Source organism: Cupressus sempervirens, chromosome 11 (genome assembly GCF_028749045.1).
Source record: "Cupressus sempervirens isolate cs-2001-9-10 chromosome 11, ASM2874904v1, whole genome shotgun sequence".
Taxonomy (NCBI): Eukaryota; Viridiplantae; Streptophyta; class Pinopsida; order Cupressales; family Cupressaceae; genus Cupressus; species Cupressus sempervirens.
In genome coordinates, this window is record NC_143128.1 from 681,291,252 (window position 1) to 681,305,325 (window position 14,074).

A 14,074-nucleotide genomic window follows, 5' to 3' on the forward strand; every position below is an offset into this window, starting at 1 on the left:
GCTTTCACACTCTTCAGCTCTGATTGCTTGTTCACCCTTCAAGCATCCATACCCTTAAGCCTTCTTGCTTTGATTTCCAATATAGTCTCTTCTCTTAGGTCATTGAATGAAGCAATACTCTTAACTCATTTTCTTCTTTAGGTTCTCGCACATGACAACCCTTGCTTCTTACCAACCATCTCTATAAATAGAGAATTAAGATATTTTGTCATTCATCCTCCATTTTCCATTTTAGGTTTAGATTAGGTTAGTTAGGATTCAATGAATCTACCCCTTATTTCATTTCATTTTCTTTGAGAAATTTCTCTTTCAATTCTCTTTGAATTCACCTCAAAATGGTTCATCTTGAATTTTGTGCCACCAGCTCATCAATCTTATCTTCCACATGGTTTTACACAATCCAAAAAATCAAACTTGTTAGCTCATATTCATTGAATTCTTGATCTTTCTCATAATGCTGACACTTAGCATTAATTGGCTTCTAATGCTCAACACATATTACATTGCTTGGCATCCACTATCAAAACACTCGGCACAAACTAAATTTTACTGGTGCTCGGCATCAATTAAACTTTACTCGGCTTACACTATTTCACTCGACTTACATTGTTTCACTTGGCTTACATTGGAATTAAATTTGCACGGCTCTAACTAATTTTTGTTTGGCTTGTACTAACTTTTCTTGGCACCTATTGTCCACTTGGTCCAACTTGGTAGACAAACTCCATTTAACTTGTTCTTCTAAACTTAATTAGTGTATCCAACCTTTGCAACCTTAAGTAGATTATCAATGCACTATAATATCACTGTCTTAACTAATTCTTGTACTTATTTTCATGTCATAACTCAACCTTTCCTCTAGGTGCTCTTGTTACCTCATTTGAGCAAATTCTCTTCATCAATCAAATAAATGATAGTACTTAAATCATATAAGAAATTGTCTTGCCAGCAAGTAGCAGGTTTGACATCAGTGACAAAACAATGATTAAAACACATTTATCATACTTATATCAATCTATTTTCAACAGTCACTTATCAAATTACCCTGTGTGTTTGATGCAGGACTATCCTGAGTGTAAGAAAAATCTTGCATCAACCAAAAATATTTCCTTTTAGTTTCTTGAATAAGGGTTGTCTTAGTGTAGAGTTGTTGTTTCTAGAGCCTTGCTACTTAGGAAGTTAGACATACAAGCTAGTAGAGTCCTAATTTTAGAGGTAGATGTTCATCTTAGATATACCAGCCTACCAGTAGAGGCTTAGTGCCATATCATGAGTGTTCATAGATTTATTGTAGATTTTTGGTTTGCAATTTTGGTATAAAAACTTCATGCTCATCTTTGAAGGTGTAAATGTGCTCAGATGAGGCCTGAAAACTCGTCGGATGGGCACTTGCATGAAAATGAATCTATAGATCAAAAGTTGAGGTTTTCAAAAAGTGGTTATAATAGCCAATCAGAGAAACGATTCGAGAGTTATGGCCTTTTGAAGTTGGGTTGGCCAAAACTTCCAAAATAAACATCAAAAATGTATTTGGCTAACTATACATGTATTTTTAGGGTCTATTGTCCCTAAGTATTAAGTTTGAGTGTCTAGAACCCTCCTAGGCGGCATAAATTTGCCTATTTAAGAAATGCCTAAACATTGTCTAGGATAGCTCTAGGTGATAGTTCACAACTTTATCTTGCAAATTACTGTAATGAAATTGCCCATGTGGGTTTGCATATTGTAATTTTGAATTATGTAATTTCGCATTTGTGACGATAATAAGAAGCCCACATTTTGTTCTTGCAAATTTCTATTATTTCTAGTATTAAGGGGAGCACCCTTCATCAGTTTGACTTTAGATAATTGCTAAATTTAGCTTTTATATGAGTTCATTATACCCTACATTTTTGTGGCCATAAACAATAACCAATATTCACATGATGTACCCAAGCTCCTATAATGGCATAGACTTATGCACTTATTCAAAGAACATACTTGTACCAACTATATAACTGTAATGTCCCTTCTTTGGGGGCATTAGAATTATTAAGAAGAAATGAATTTACAATATTAAATTTGACTTTGTAAGCTAGAGTTTTATTATTAAAAGTCAAATTAATATTCCATGTGGTCACAAGAGGACAAGGAGGAATAAGATGATTTATCACAGAGAATTTGAAGAGTCACAAGAAATAGGACGAAGGCCAGAGGGGAGCTGAAAAGTCTCAGGATTGTGTAGTAAAAGAGGAAAGAAGTTCATTGTTGGTAGGCTTGATTTTATTATTCAGTTTAGATTTCTCTCTTAAGAGTCTCAGAAAGCTTCAACTTTTAGCTAGTTGGAGGACGTAGCCCCTCATGCTAGTAGACAGTGGACGCAAACCCATTGTCTCAAGAAACATCACTTCAAGTGTTTCATTTGCGCTTACAATTTCTTATCCTATTGTTCCAATTCAACTATTAAATTTGTATTTAGAATTGGTTTTCTGTGTATTGGTTATTGTATTGTTGTTGTATAATACAATAACGTTTTAGTTGTTGGTTTCTATATTGTTGTTGTATAAGGCAATAACATTGTTTAAGGAATTATAAGAATTTGTTGGTTTTATATACCAGTTTGTAATCCATGGTTGCATGTTGATATTTTGAATGTTATTGCAAAATAACGGGTTATATGCTTGTGGAGAACTTTCTAGTTTTATTATAGCATTGTAATCCTTTAGCCTAAATCCAAATTGAATGTTATATCCAAGGAGAAGTTAGTCAAATTTCTATTGGGATTTTTGCTAAATTTCCTTGTACTGAAGTACATCTGCCATATTTTAGTTCTGGTCATATTGTTCAAGGAGAAAGTTAGTAAATATCCAATTAGGGATATTAGAATTATTAAGAAGAAATGAATTTACAATATTAAATTTGACTTTGTAAGCTAGAGTTTTATTATTAAAGGTCAAATTAATATTCCATGTGGTCACAAGAGGACGAGGAGGAATAAGACAGTTTATCAGAGAGAAGTTGAAGAATCACAAGGAATAGGGCAAAGGCCAAAGGGGAGCCGAAAAGTCTCAGGATTGTGTATTAAAAGAGGAAAGAAGTTCATTGTTGGCAGGCTTGATTTTATTATTTAGTTCAAATTTCTCTCAAGAGAGTCTTAGAAAGCTTCAACTTTTAGCTAGTTGGAGGACATAGCCCCTCATGCTAGCAGACAGTGGACAAAAACCCATTGTCCCAAGAAACATTGCTTCAAGTGTTTCATTTGTGCTTACAAGTTCTTATCCTATCGTTCCAATCTGACTGTTAAATATGTATTTAGGATTGGTTTTCTGTGGATTGGTTATTGTATTATTGTTGTATAATACAATAACATTTTAGTTGTTGGTTTCTATATTGTTGTTGTATAAGGCAATAACATTGTTTAAGGAATTATAAGAATTTGTTGGTTTTATATACCAGTTTGTAATCCATGGTTGCATGTTGATATTTTGAATATTATTGCAAAATAACAGGTTATATGCTTGTGGAGAACTTTCTGGTTTTATTATAGCATTGTATTCCTTTGGCCTAAATCCAAATTGAATGTTATATCCAAGGAGAAGTTAGTCAAATTTCTATTGGGATTTCTGCTGAATTTCCTTGTACTGAAGTACATCTGCCATATTTTAGTTCTGGTCATATTGTTCAAGGAGAAAGTTAGTAAATATCCAGTTAGGGATATTACAATAACCCTTAAAATAGCTTTATACAATGGATCTAGTAGCTTAAAAGTTCCATTTCCAACAACAAGAGCTCTTATGTCACTCTATTGATCCCTAATCACAATTGTTGTGCAAGTCATTCGTCTCCAATTGCAATCTATGTTTAGGCTTGGACATTTTTTGCATCTCATATTTAGTCTTGAAAGTGGAAAAGAAAAATCATGGAAAAAAAAAATTAAAGTTATTCTACTTAATTTGATAGTTCCACCTCACAACATGAGAAGATTGTTCACATTTTGACAAAGTTGTAGATTCAATGGGCTCTTGGTCCATTGGTGAAGTTAAATGGCTCATAAAGAGACAACCATTGCTAAGTGCAAGGCTCCGACATCATAAGGGATGAGGTCAAGATCATGCCTGGGGTGATTTTGACAATGTGGATGCCCCTCAATCCTTGGCTCTAAGTTGAAGAGGTTGGCATGTGGGCCCGTATTGGGTTCCTAAAATGTTTATATGGGTGGCCTTTGCTACTTAATAACTCCAATGCTTCATGCCTCTACTAAGCTGCCTCATATGTCTAAAACCTCCATATAAAAAAAGATGCAATTTAGGTATTGTCAAATCAAGCTTAAAATATGTTTTCTATTAGCATCTTCCTTTGACTTTTGTTTTTATTTTAGAGTGGTGCATTCAATTTCAAACCATATATAATAGCTATAAATTTTAGAACACTATTTGGTGAATATTGTCACTACCATAATAATTGAATTCAGAAGGATGTGAATGAAAATGATTGTTACCTTAACTAAACAATTTTTTGCTTAGGTGTGACACATCTCTCTTTTTTAGATCATTCATTCAAAATAGTTATGAATTGAGATAATTTTTTGCATTTCTAACTAACAAATCCCATTGATTTTCCAGAGAATTCACACACCATGGTGGTTCACAACTTGAAAAAGGATTTTTAGATCTTCAATTCACACAATATTTTTTAAGCATTAGTTGTAGCAGAAAGCTTTTCAATATAAGGTGCTTTTTGCAAGATGTAGAACACTATAGTAGGAAATGAGGATACCATACCTATATAGGTTAGAGTAGATAAAGATTACATATTGTAATAAACATAAACATATGCAAATCAAATATCTTATGAACAAAAAATGTTGTGAGGGTTCAAAATTATTCCTTCTTTGCAATGTTTCACATCATCGTATCTATATGATCTCTCGATTGACAGATCTAAGTAGTGGAAAGTCCCTATCCATGGCCATCATAGTAATTGAGGACCATGCCCGAATTACCATCACACCACCTTTGCACTGGAGTCTGCAATGCAAAGGCAACAATTTTTAATTTTTAAAATATCACAGGAAGATGGTGACTCCAAAAAACTTTTAGAGATTGACTAAGGATTGGACAAAATTTATGCCTTCTGTTTTCTTTATTTTGTTTCATGTGTTGCGGCTGATGATTGGACAAAAAGTCTAGATTTTCCATGTATGGCTTTTAAAACTTTAATAGTAGTTTTAGCAATGGTCTTTATATTTATGTTTTTATAATAAACACTACTATGAACATTATTAATGGGGATGGGTTAAGTAGGTTTTATGTTGAGGGTGTGCATATTTTTATCATTTTGGGTTGTTTGTTGTTAATGGGTTTTCCATCATTTTGATCTAAATATCAAAAATAAATTGTCATAAATTACATTATTGAGTGGATTCAATGTTAGGGAAGGGTAATTTATGATTTTAGGAGTATATATCATCATGGGTTATTATTATTATTTGTGTGATAATTTAATTATTTAAATTTTCATCTTTACAATTACTATTTTTTAATTTTTTAAATATCACCATGTCACATGTAATAGCTTGAATTGTAAAATGTTATAAACAAACTTTTATTAGCTTCAAGAATATTTGTTTCGTATATTCTCTACTAACAAGGCCAACCACGTGAATAATGCATTCATGCTTATTATTATACTAATCCAATTATGTATTAATCATGCAAGAGTTGCTTCATTTAGATTAGTTATTATTATTTGTGCCTAATAATTTAATTATTTAAAATTTCATCTTTACAATTATTCATTCTTACTTTTTTTAAATATCACCATGTCTTTATATTTATGTTTTTATGATAACTATTGCTATGAACATTATTAGCGGGGATGGGTTAAGTAGGTTTTGTGGGGTGCAAATTTCTATTGTTTTGGGTTGTCTAGAATTGGGGTGCAAATTTTTTTGTGGGGTGAATTTGTTTTGGGTTAATGGTTTTTCCATCATTTTGTTCTTTATATTTATGTTTTTATGATAACCATTGCTATGAACATTATTAGTGGGGATGGGTTAAGTATTTTTTGTGGGGATGGGTTTTTGATATTGTATGTTGTGGGTATGCAAATATTTATCATATTGGGTTGTTTGTTATTAACAATTTTCCATCATTTTGTTCTTAATATTGTCACAAATTACATTGTTGAGTGAGCTATTATTATTATTTGTGTGTAATAATTTAATTATGTAATAATCATGCAAGAGTTGCTTCATTGAGATTAATTATTATTATTTGTATATAGTAATTTAATTATTTAAAATTCCATCTTTAAATAAAGAAGCTTCTCTTAGCTTCAAGAATATTTGATTCACATATTCTCTACTAACAAGGCCAACCACGTGAAGGTGGATGCTTATATGGCCTTCCTTGAGAGACCTAAACACAACATCACACGAAATAAGACAACCCATAACACAAAGCCCCATAAGTTCATTTTATTATTTCATTGTTTTACATTTTATTATTGTATATTATTGAGTTGCTTTTGTGATATGCATTGTTTAAAAGGAGAAAAATTATTTAAAAGTTTTTAAGGTTGTTTAGTTGTGTTGTAATAATGATAATATGTGGATGTCAAATAGCACATTTTTATCTATTTATTTTAATCACGTGTAAATAAAATTAGTCCTTTAGAATTTAATATATGATTATACGAAGTGTGAGGTTAACACATGTTTATTATTATGGTGATATAATTATGTCATGTTAGTTTGATAACAATTGTTTAAGATTGTTTACCATTAATAGTCAAATTATTTATGAAATTGTGCTTTGTAGCTTTAATATTAAGATTAAATTATTTTAAAAACAAACACTAAATTGATAATAATTATTTAAGATTATTTACCATGCATGACCCATTTCTGGAGGTGTCCATTAATAATCAATTTATTTATAAATTTTATATTAAGATCTATATTAATAAATTATTTTTAAAAATAACACTAAAAGAAACAATGCAAGAGACCCAAGTGGCTTACCTTAAAGAATGGCCTTGACCTATAAAACCATTCTTTAAGCTACCAAAAAAAAAGACTTAAGGGATAACCATGGCCAACGGGCATTCCCTTAGTCTTTGAAGGGTTTCAACTCCTTCCAATAACTTTCTTTTATTGGCCATTGTATTTTTACATGTTACAAAACTAGATCAATGTTTGATCAAAATTTTACAAAGGAAATGAAAAATGTCTAATAGATCCCTTGCTGCTCTGAATTTATACCAACAATTTACCTCTTATGATTGCACCTTCAATAATGGTGAAAAGAAGTTAACTAAAAAAAGCCTTTCGCCCTAAGGATCCTCATACTCCGCCTATCATTATCAATGACAAGATGCAATATTATGTATATTAAGAAGAACAATGCAATGAAATTATATGCAAGAAAGAAACATATAAAACAAGGATAGGTATTAAAGATACGAACAACAACAACAAATTTAAACATCAAGATTATATTCATACCATGTCTCTTTTTTCTATTATTTTCAACAACACCAAATGCATCAACATCAATAATTTCAGCTTTTATGTATTGTATCAACTCATTGAAATTCTGATAGCCACATAACTTGAATAGTTCCTGAATACAAAATACATAAGAACATAATAACCTGAACATGCTGGTGATTAAATAATGACACTACTTAATAGATATAAAGAATTTGAAGAAAAACAAAAAAATGAAATTTAAAAATGAAAAAGAAAATACAAACCTAAACTTACCTTTGAAGCGTTTCCTCAAAAATGTTATCTGTAACATCATAAAAAAAAAAAAGTATAAATCAGACCATTCTTAAATTTCAAATAAAAACTCAAAACATCCTAGAAAAACTAAAAAGCTGAAGAATTTTGATCCTCACGGATTTGCTTTTTAGAATTTCTAGTCACCAATACAGATTTACAAGAATTCTGGACAATCAGGAGGTTGATTGCCACTGTTTTGGGATCACCAGTACAGAAAAAAGTAAAATTTGGACACTTCTGAAGTTGATAATAACCCAGAAGAATTGAAGGTATGAACATCACTGTGCATATGAAGGCAGGAGTGGCGGAGAGGTAATTCGGCATTAGGCTCGTCAATGATTGAAGAATCTATCTGATATTGAAGGTATGAACATGACTGTGCATATGATAAGTGACTCTGATGTTTGTGAAGCCAAGCTCGATGTGGATGTTTGAATGAATAGAGGATGCTACAATGCATTTGTGCAGAGCAAGGCCAATCACTTCGATTTGATGGGATTCTCCCAATCTTGGCATATGCACTCATAACAGCTACAAATATATCAATAAAATCATCAAACTCCAAGAGCACGATGGCAATCGATTGAGACCATGATCAAAGGTGTATGAAGGAAGTACGCCATATGTTCGACAAAATGTCGATGACAAGTTAGCTTGAACATAATTCAATGGCAGTGACCTCCAAATGGCTACTTTGAGAACACGAAAGGCCTGTGAATTCCAACTTCGCATTAGGCTCGTCATGATGGCATTAGTCTCGTCATGATGGCAAGAGTGTCGGATGAAATCCTAAGATTCAGAGAGGTAATTCGGCATAAGGTTCTATGCTCACAAAGCATTTCAGTTCCTCCCATTTTGTAAGCTGACAGGATTGTGAAATTGATACCCCATCCAAGAGTAAATTGAATAAGTCGAAGCCCAAGGAAGATGAATCCAAGAATGCCCCAATAATGGAAAGCGATATGCGATGAAGAGCAGGTTGAATATTGAACATCAAGAATATAATTCAAGTCAACAAGGTAAACAATGAAAAAGCTTTCTAGTTTTGAAGCCGAAAGGCAGAGTAATCTTTCTCTTATGTTGCAGTGAATACAGAGAATGGCCAAATTCACCCCAAATGCACACGTTAAAATTGTGGTCCATTCACATGAAGAAGACTATGAAGTGGAAATTTTATTTCAGTTAGGGGAATCTGTTCTGAAACAAACGCATGCAAACTATAACGCTTTGAAGCTGGGGAATCTGTTCGCTTATGGTAACAAATGTTGTGATAATCTATTGGGCACTTTTCCCCATGGGAATTCCTTACAAACTAGTAGATTGAAGGTTCTGTGACTGTAATTTGACAGTGATTGAATCGATTAAATGGATAACCTAACATGTGAATACATGATTTCATGGTGACAGTTATGAGGAATTGGCAGACCTGTGTAAAACGCAGGTGTTGAATTATGTCTGATTGAGCAGTTGATTAGGTGTTGTGTCAATTTATAGTGGGATTGGGCTAAATATCCTTAGGGGAGAGAGATTCAAACCCTTTTCATAGTTATAGTCTAACAATTGCCTTACATTACCAACTTTCCTTTCAGAACCCTAAATAGACTAATTAAAACTGAACCTAACACCAAAATCACTTCAAACCATACAATATAAAGACAATTAATGAGAATTATGAAGTCATCGAATGTTCAGACTAAAATGAAAGCTTGAAAAACTAGAAAAAGTTTCAGATGTCTACGATTTGCCAATGTTTGTGAAAATGTATTTGACAATCAGCTTACCTGGAAGAAGAAAGGTTATGGGTGAAGAACTAATTTGACCTTCGTCCACTGCTGCTCCTTCCTTGCCCTGCCTCTGCAGAATCCTTTGCTACCCAAAAAACACAAAAGCACAACAAGAACATAAACAGAAAAACAGAGACCAGAACTCAAAACCAAAATCACCGATGAACATAAATAACAAACAGACCAGAGGAACAGACACCAAAAGCAAAATCAAAATAGAAAGACCAGCGTGGACACTGTAGAAAGAAAATTGAAAGATCCTAAGGGAAAAAATGCTTAATACGACAGAAAGAAATGAAAAATAAGAAGAAAGTATTCGAGAAGAGAAAATTTCACAAATAAAAGAAACAAACTGTGATTTTCATTAAGGATGGAATTATTTATACTACCCTTATTTTCCTTTTTTTGCACTCATGTTAAGTTCAAAATTTCTTACCGTTGGCATTAGATATTTCACATTTCAAATTGTTTTGAAATTTCTTTACCATTGGATGTTTTGATTTCAAAAAAATTGATTGAAATTTTTGAAATTTAGCCGAATTCTGTGATTGACCATTTCAAAGAAAAAAAAAAACGCAATTTTAAGTTCCAAGTAGCAGTTTAAAATGTTTTTTTGGAATTTTTAGTTTCCTTTGGCAGTAAACTAATGGAATCATGAGGTTCCATATTAGTTACATACTCTAAAAATTTCAAGATATACTAATGTTTGCAAAAGCTATATTAATTTGCATGTTTTTTTGGAATTGAAAAATACAATTTTTTTAAAAAATTATTGACTCGTGATGAAAAAGGCAATGAAAAAATTCAATTTTCTTCAAGAAAAATACAAATATTTTTTCAAACACCTTATTAATGAATGCATTAATTGTAACTTTATCTTTTTCACATTTGTGACAAGTGGATAAACTTTTTTTTTGTTTAAATCATTTTTATAACACCTCTTAATGAATGCATTAATTGCAACTTTATTTTTTCAACATTTGTGACAAGTGCATTAAAAAAAAAAAATTTAAACAATCATTTGTATCTTCCACTTCACAAATATGTCTAATAATTTTCCTTACCAAGTTCAAATATAGACTTCAATGTTTTATATTTTCTTATTTTAAATATATTTATTACTAATTTTACATTGATGTTTATTTTTGTAATTTGTAAAATGTTATTCAAATATAGATATTTTAATCAAATATAGAGTTAAACATATTTCTTACTTTAAACACACTTATTATCTTCTATTATTTTACAATTTTGCTCAAATTTTTTGTACCATTAATACTACCCCTCAAACTTACTACATAATGAACAATTTTTTTAAAACTAAATATTTCAACTTATAATTGAATTGGTAGAAATGAGTAGTTCATTCATATAATATAATTTTTATTGTTATTTATATATTTTTTAAAATAATAAAATTATTAATATTTTTCAAATTCTCTTCAATTCTCTCTATTATTCTACCTTTACTTGTCCTAATAATAACATATCATTCTCTCTTTTAGCTCTCTCTTCATATAACATTATATCACATGGGCCATAGGCATCTTTGATATCAACACTAGCGTAGTTGTATACATCCAGATAAATGTTATCAACATTTCCATTTTAAAAGACACTTCAACATTTTCTATTAGTTCCTCACTAAACAAAAAAAACTAATCTTGAGCCATAAGTTTCCATCAGTAAAACACAGAAGCGTTGACAAGATAGAGATCACTACAAAAGCTATTTCAGTCAACCATAAAAATATAAAGGCAGGAACTTTGGCGCATGCACCCATTGTTTATTGTTATTATTAGAAATATGTTTTTCCTCTTCAAACAATATTTAATATTATTCGAAGACCTTTTTATATGTTTAATGTTTATTGAATTTGTGTTTTTTTAACATATTTTAGTTAAATTATAAATTTATTTCTAATTTAATTATTTTCTCTCTAATTTTGGTAAATTATATTTTTTGATTGACGAGTTATCAAAAGGAATTTTTAAAGGAAGATTATTATATTTTAATTCAATTTATCACATTTTAAATTTATTAAAATTTAACCTTATTGATAATGCTTTTATAATCTAAAGAAATAAAAGAATAAACTATGAGATCTTAAGGTAGACGAAGAATTTAACGTAGAGAAAAAAAATGAAATGAAAGATTTTTAATGAAGTCCATAAGACCAATGATTTAAGAGACCAATAGAAGACCCATTAATCAAATTGTTCTATCCATTTTGTTGTGGATCTATGGTAACAAGATGGTTACCTTGTAAAGTTTTGGTCCCTCAAAAAGTTCTTTTGTGTTGTTCACCCGTAAGGTGTCTTTGTATTGGTTGCAGATATCCTCATATGCAATACAATCTTTGACATAATGTCATTTTGTTTCCATCACCCCCTTGTTGCAAAACCTATAGATTATTTCCCCCCACCCTTCTCTTTAGGGACCTTCCATCTACCAGTTTCACATCTCAAATGGTGTGATCCGAACCTCAATTGAGGGATTAAAATTTTAGCCTTTCCTTTGATGTCAGCTCCTAAGTGTTCTCTATCGCCATGTTCGCATGTGGGGTTGAATTCTTTGACATAGTAAGTTTTTTTCCTACCTATCTGATTTATCCACATGGCAGCCCTATTTTTTTCTAACACCCTTTTTTTTTTTAATCTCTAAACTGGTTTCCAAGCACTATAGGTAGTCAATGTTTCATTTGTTGAACCATTTGCTATTTTGTTTCCTCCACATCTTTCTTCGATAATCTAGCTCCTTGCCAACCACCATCCTAAGTCGATGATGTATATCCATATTTTCCACTTTTCTTAAATAGCTTAACAAGCAAATAATTGTTGAGGCCTCCACCAGGAACATCATGCCTGCTTCTGCCAAGAGAATCTTGTAGGGAACCATTGACTTGACTTTGAGGTTAGTGGTAGTGAAATGTTTTTGTATTCTTTCTATTTGTCACCATTTATTGTTTGATATGTTGCTCCTCACTGTATTGCAAAGGTAGACCACTTGATTACCTGATGATGACTTAGTTGTTTACAAAGTGCCACATATGGGAAATTGTTGGGTTGACTTCAGAATATTGTGTGTGGGAGGCATGATCAAAGATGAATCCCACAACTTGGTCAAAGACGAAGACATTGCAAATCGAAGATACACCTGGATGAATTGTTTGCTAATCTAAAGTCATTTTCCACAGCATGACAGGTACCTGGGTGAAAAAAGAATCACTGCTAATCAAAACTGCAACAAAATTAATAACATCCATTATTAGATTATCCCTCAGTCTGCTCATGGTACACAAGCAAACAAATGAATTGTTTCAGCTTTTCATTGACAGATTAAAACCACATGCCAAATTTTCCATATGCTCACTCAGTCTTTCGCAAAAAGGAGTGGGTGATCTATGGAAATATGTGGTGTCAATTTCTTTTGAAAATCGGAGGGACCATTCCATTTCATACACTACATGTTTGGGGCCCCGTATTTGATCTTTCAAGACACAAGGCAACATTATTCTAAACATTTATAAGTTGCAGATCATTATTTTTTTGGTGAAAGTAATTTGGCATATATCCCACATTGGATGTTTGGGGGTTTCCTCTAATACTTCTATATACAAATGCAAATAACTTTGGTGTCAAAAGAAATGCACTTATGCACACAAGGTGAGTTCCCACCTCGACCCATGAGGCATGCCTTAGCAAAAAAAAGGTAATTTTGATGGACACGACAGTGACACGACAGTGACATGAGTGATGACATAGAAACCAGATAGCTAATAGAAATTTGACATGTGGAACGCACATCGAAATGATTGAGTTGGACGGAAAACCCATTGTAGCTTCACGATAGGCTTCCATGTGGCATGCAGAACCTACATGATGAAATCAGCAAGGAGGCCACATGTCACAAGGCCGCAATGCCGCAATAAGAAAGTGGGTTCTAACAAAGTCATTGTAGCCTCGTGATGTGTCGACACATGTCCGTGAGGCCTGACACAATAGTAATGAGGTGTGAAAATGGGCTAATCAATGCTTGCCACGTGTCACTTCAAAAGTTCAACCAGTTGACCGCATTGAAAATCAAAAAGAAAGGCTATTTCAAGTATTTCAATAGAAGGAAACATTTAAAGGAGCTTAAAAGGACAATAAATTAAAAAGAGATTAGAGTTTTGTGCACCTACATAGACTTGTACGTGCATTTCTTATAGAATGGGGTTTTATTATAAAGTTTTAAACATTATAATAAAATGAAATATTTTAAATCTTTCAAAGGGCATGCTCATTGTACAAGTTTGTACACTTCAGATGAATGTTAGGGCTGCCAATGGAGCCCAAATATGAAACTATCATATACTGTTGGAAAGGTCTCAGAGTGAGATTTTTATTTTTGGAGACCAAATAAGTGTAGGTCTTACTGTATGTGAGATGTTCTCAATTTTTTAAAACAAGGGCTTTCTCAATCTGTATCTCTTATTTCTTCCATTGCAATTCAAAGTCAGTTCATGGACAAACCATCATGT

General features: G+C 32.0%; 1 protein-coding gene across 1 annotated transcript in view; it reads right to left on the reverse strand.

Moving 5' to 3' along the window:
* Positions 1–6,910: 6,910 nt before the first annotated feature.
* LOC149531548 (uncharacterized) overlaps positions 6,911–14,074 on the reverse strand; it is a 97,513-nt gene continuing 90,349 nt past the window's right edge. The window contains exons 4-7 of the mRNA XM_089808358.1: positions 9,550–9,637; positions 7,748–7,775; positions 7,487–7,604; positions 6,911–7,335 (exon numbers count right to left, since the gene is read on the reverse strand). Coding sequence (XP_089664484.1) covers positions 7,562–7,604; positions 7,748–7,775; positions 9,550–9,637 — 159 coding nt within the window. The 3' untranslated portion in view covers positions 6,911–7,335; positions 7,487–7,561. The remainder of the gene's footprint in view (positions 7,336–7,486; positions 7,605–7,747; positions 7,776–9,549; positions 9,638–14,074) is intronic.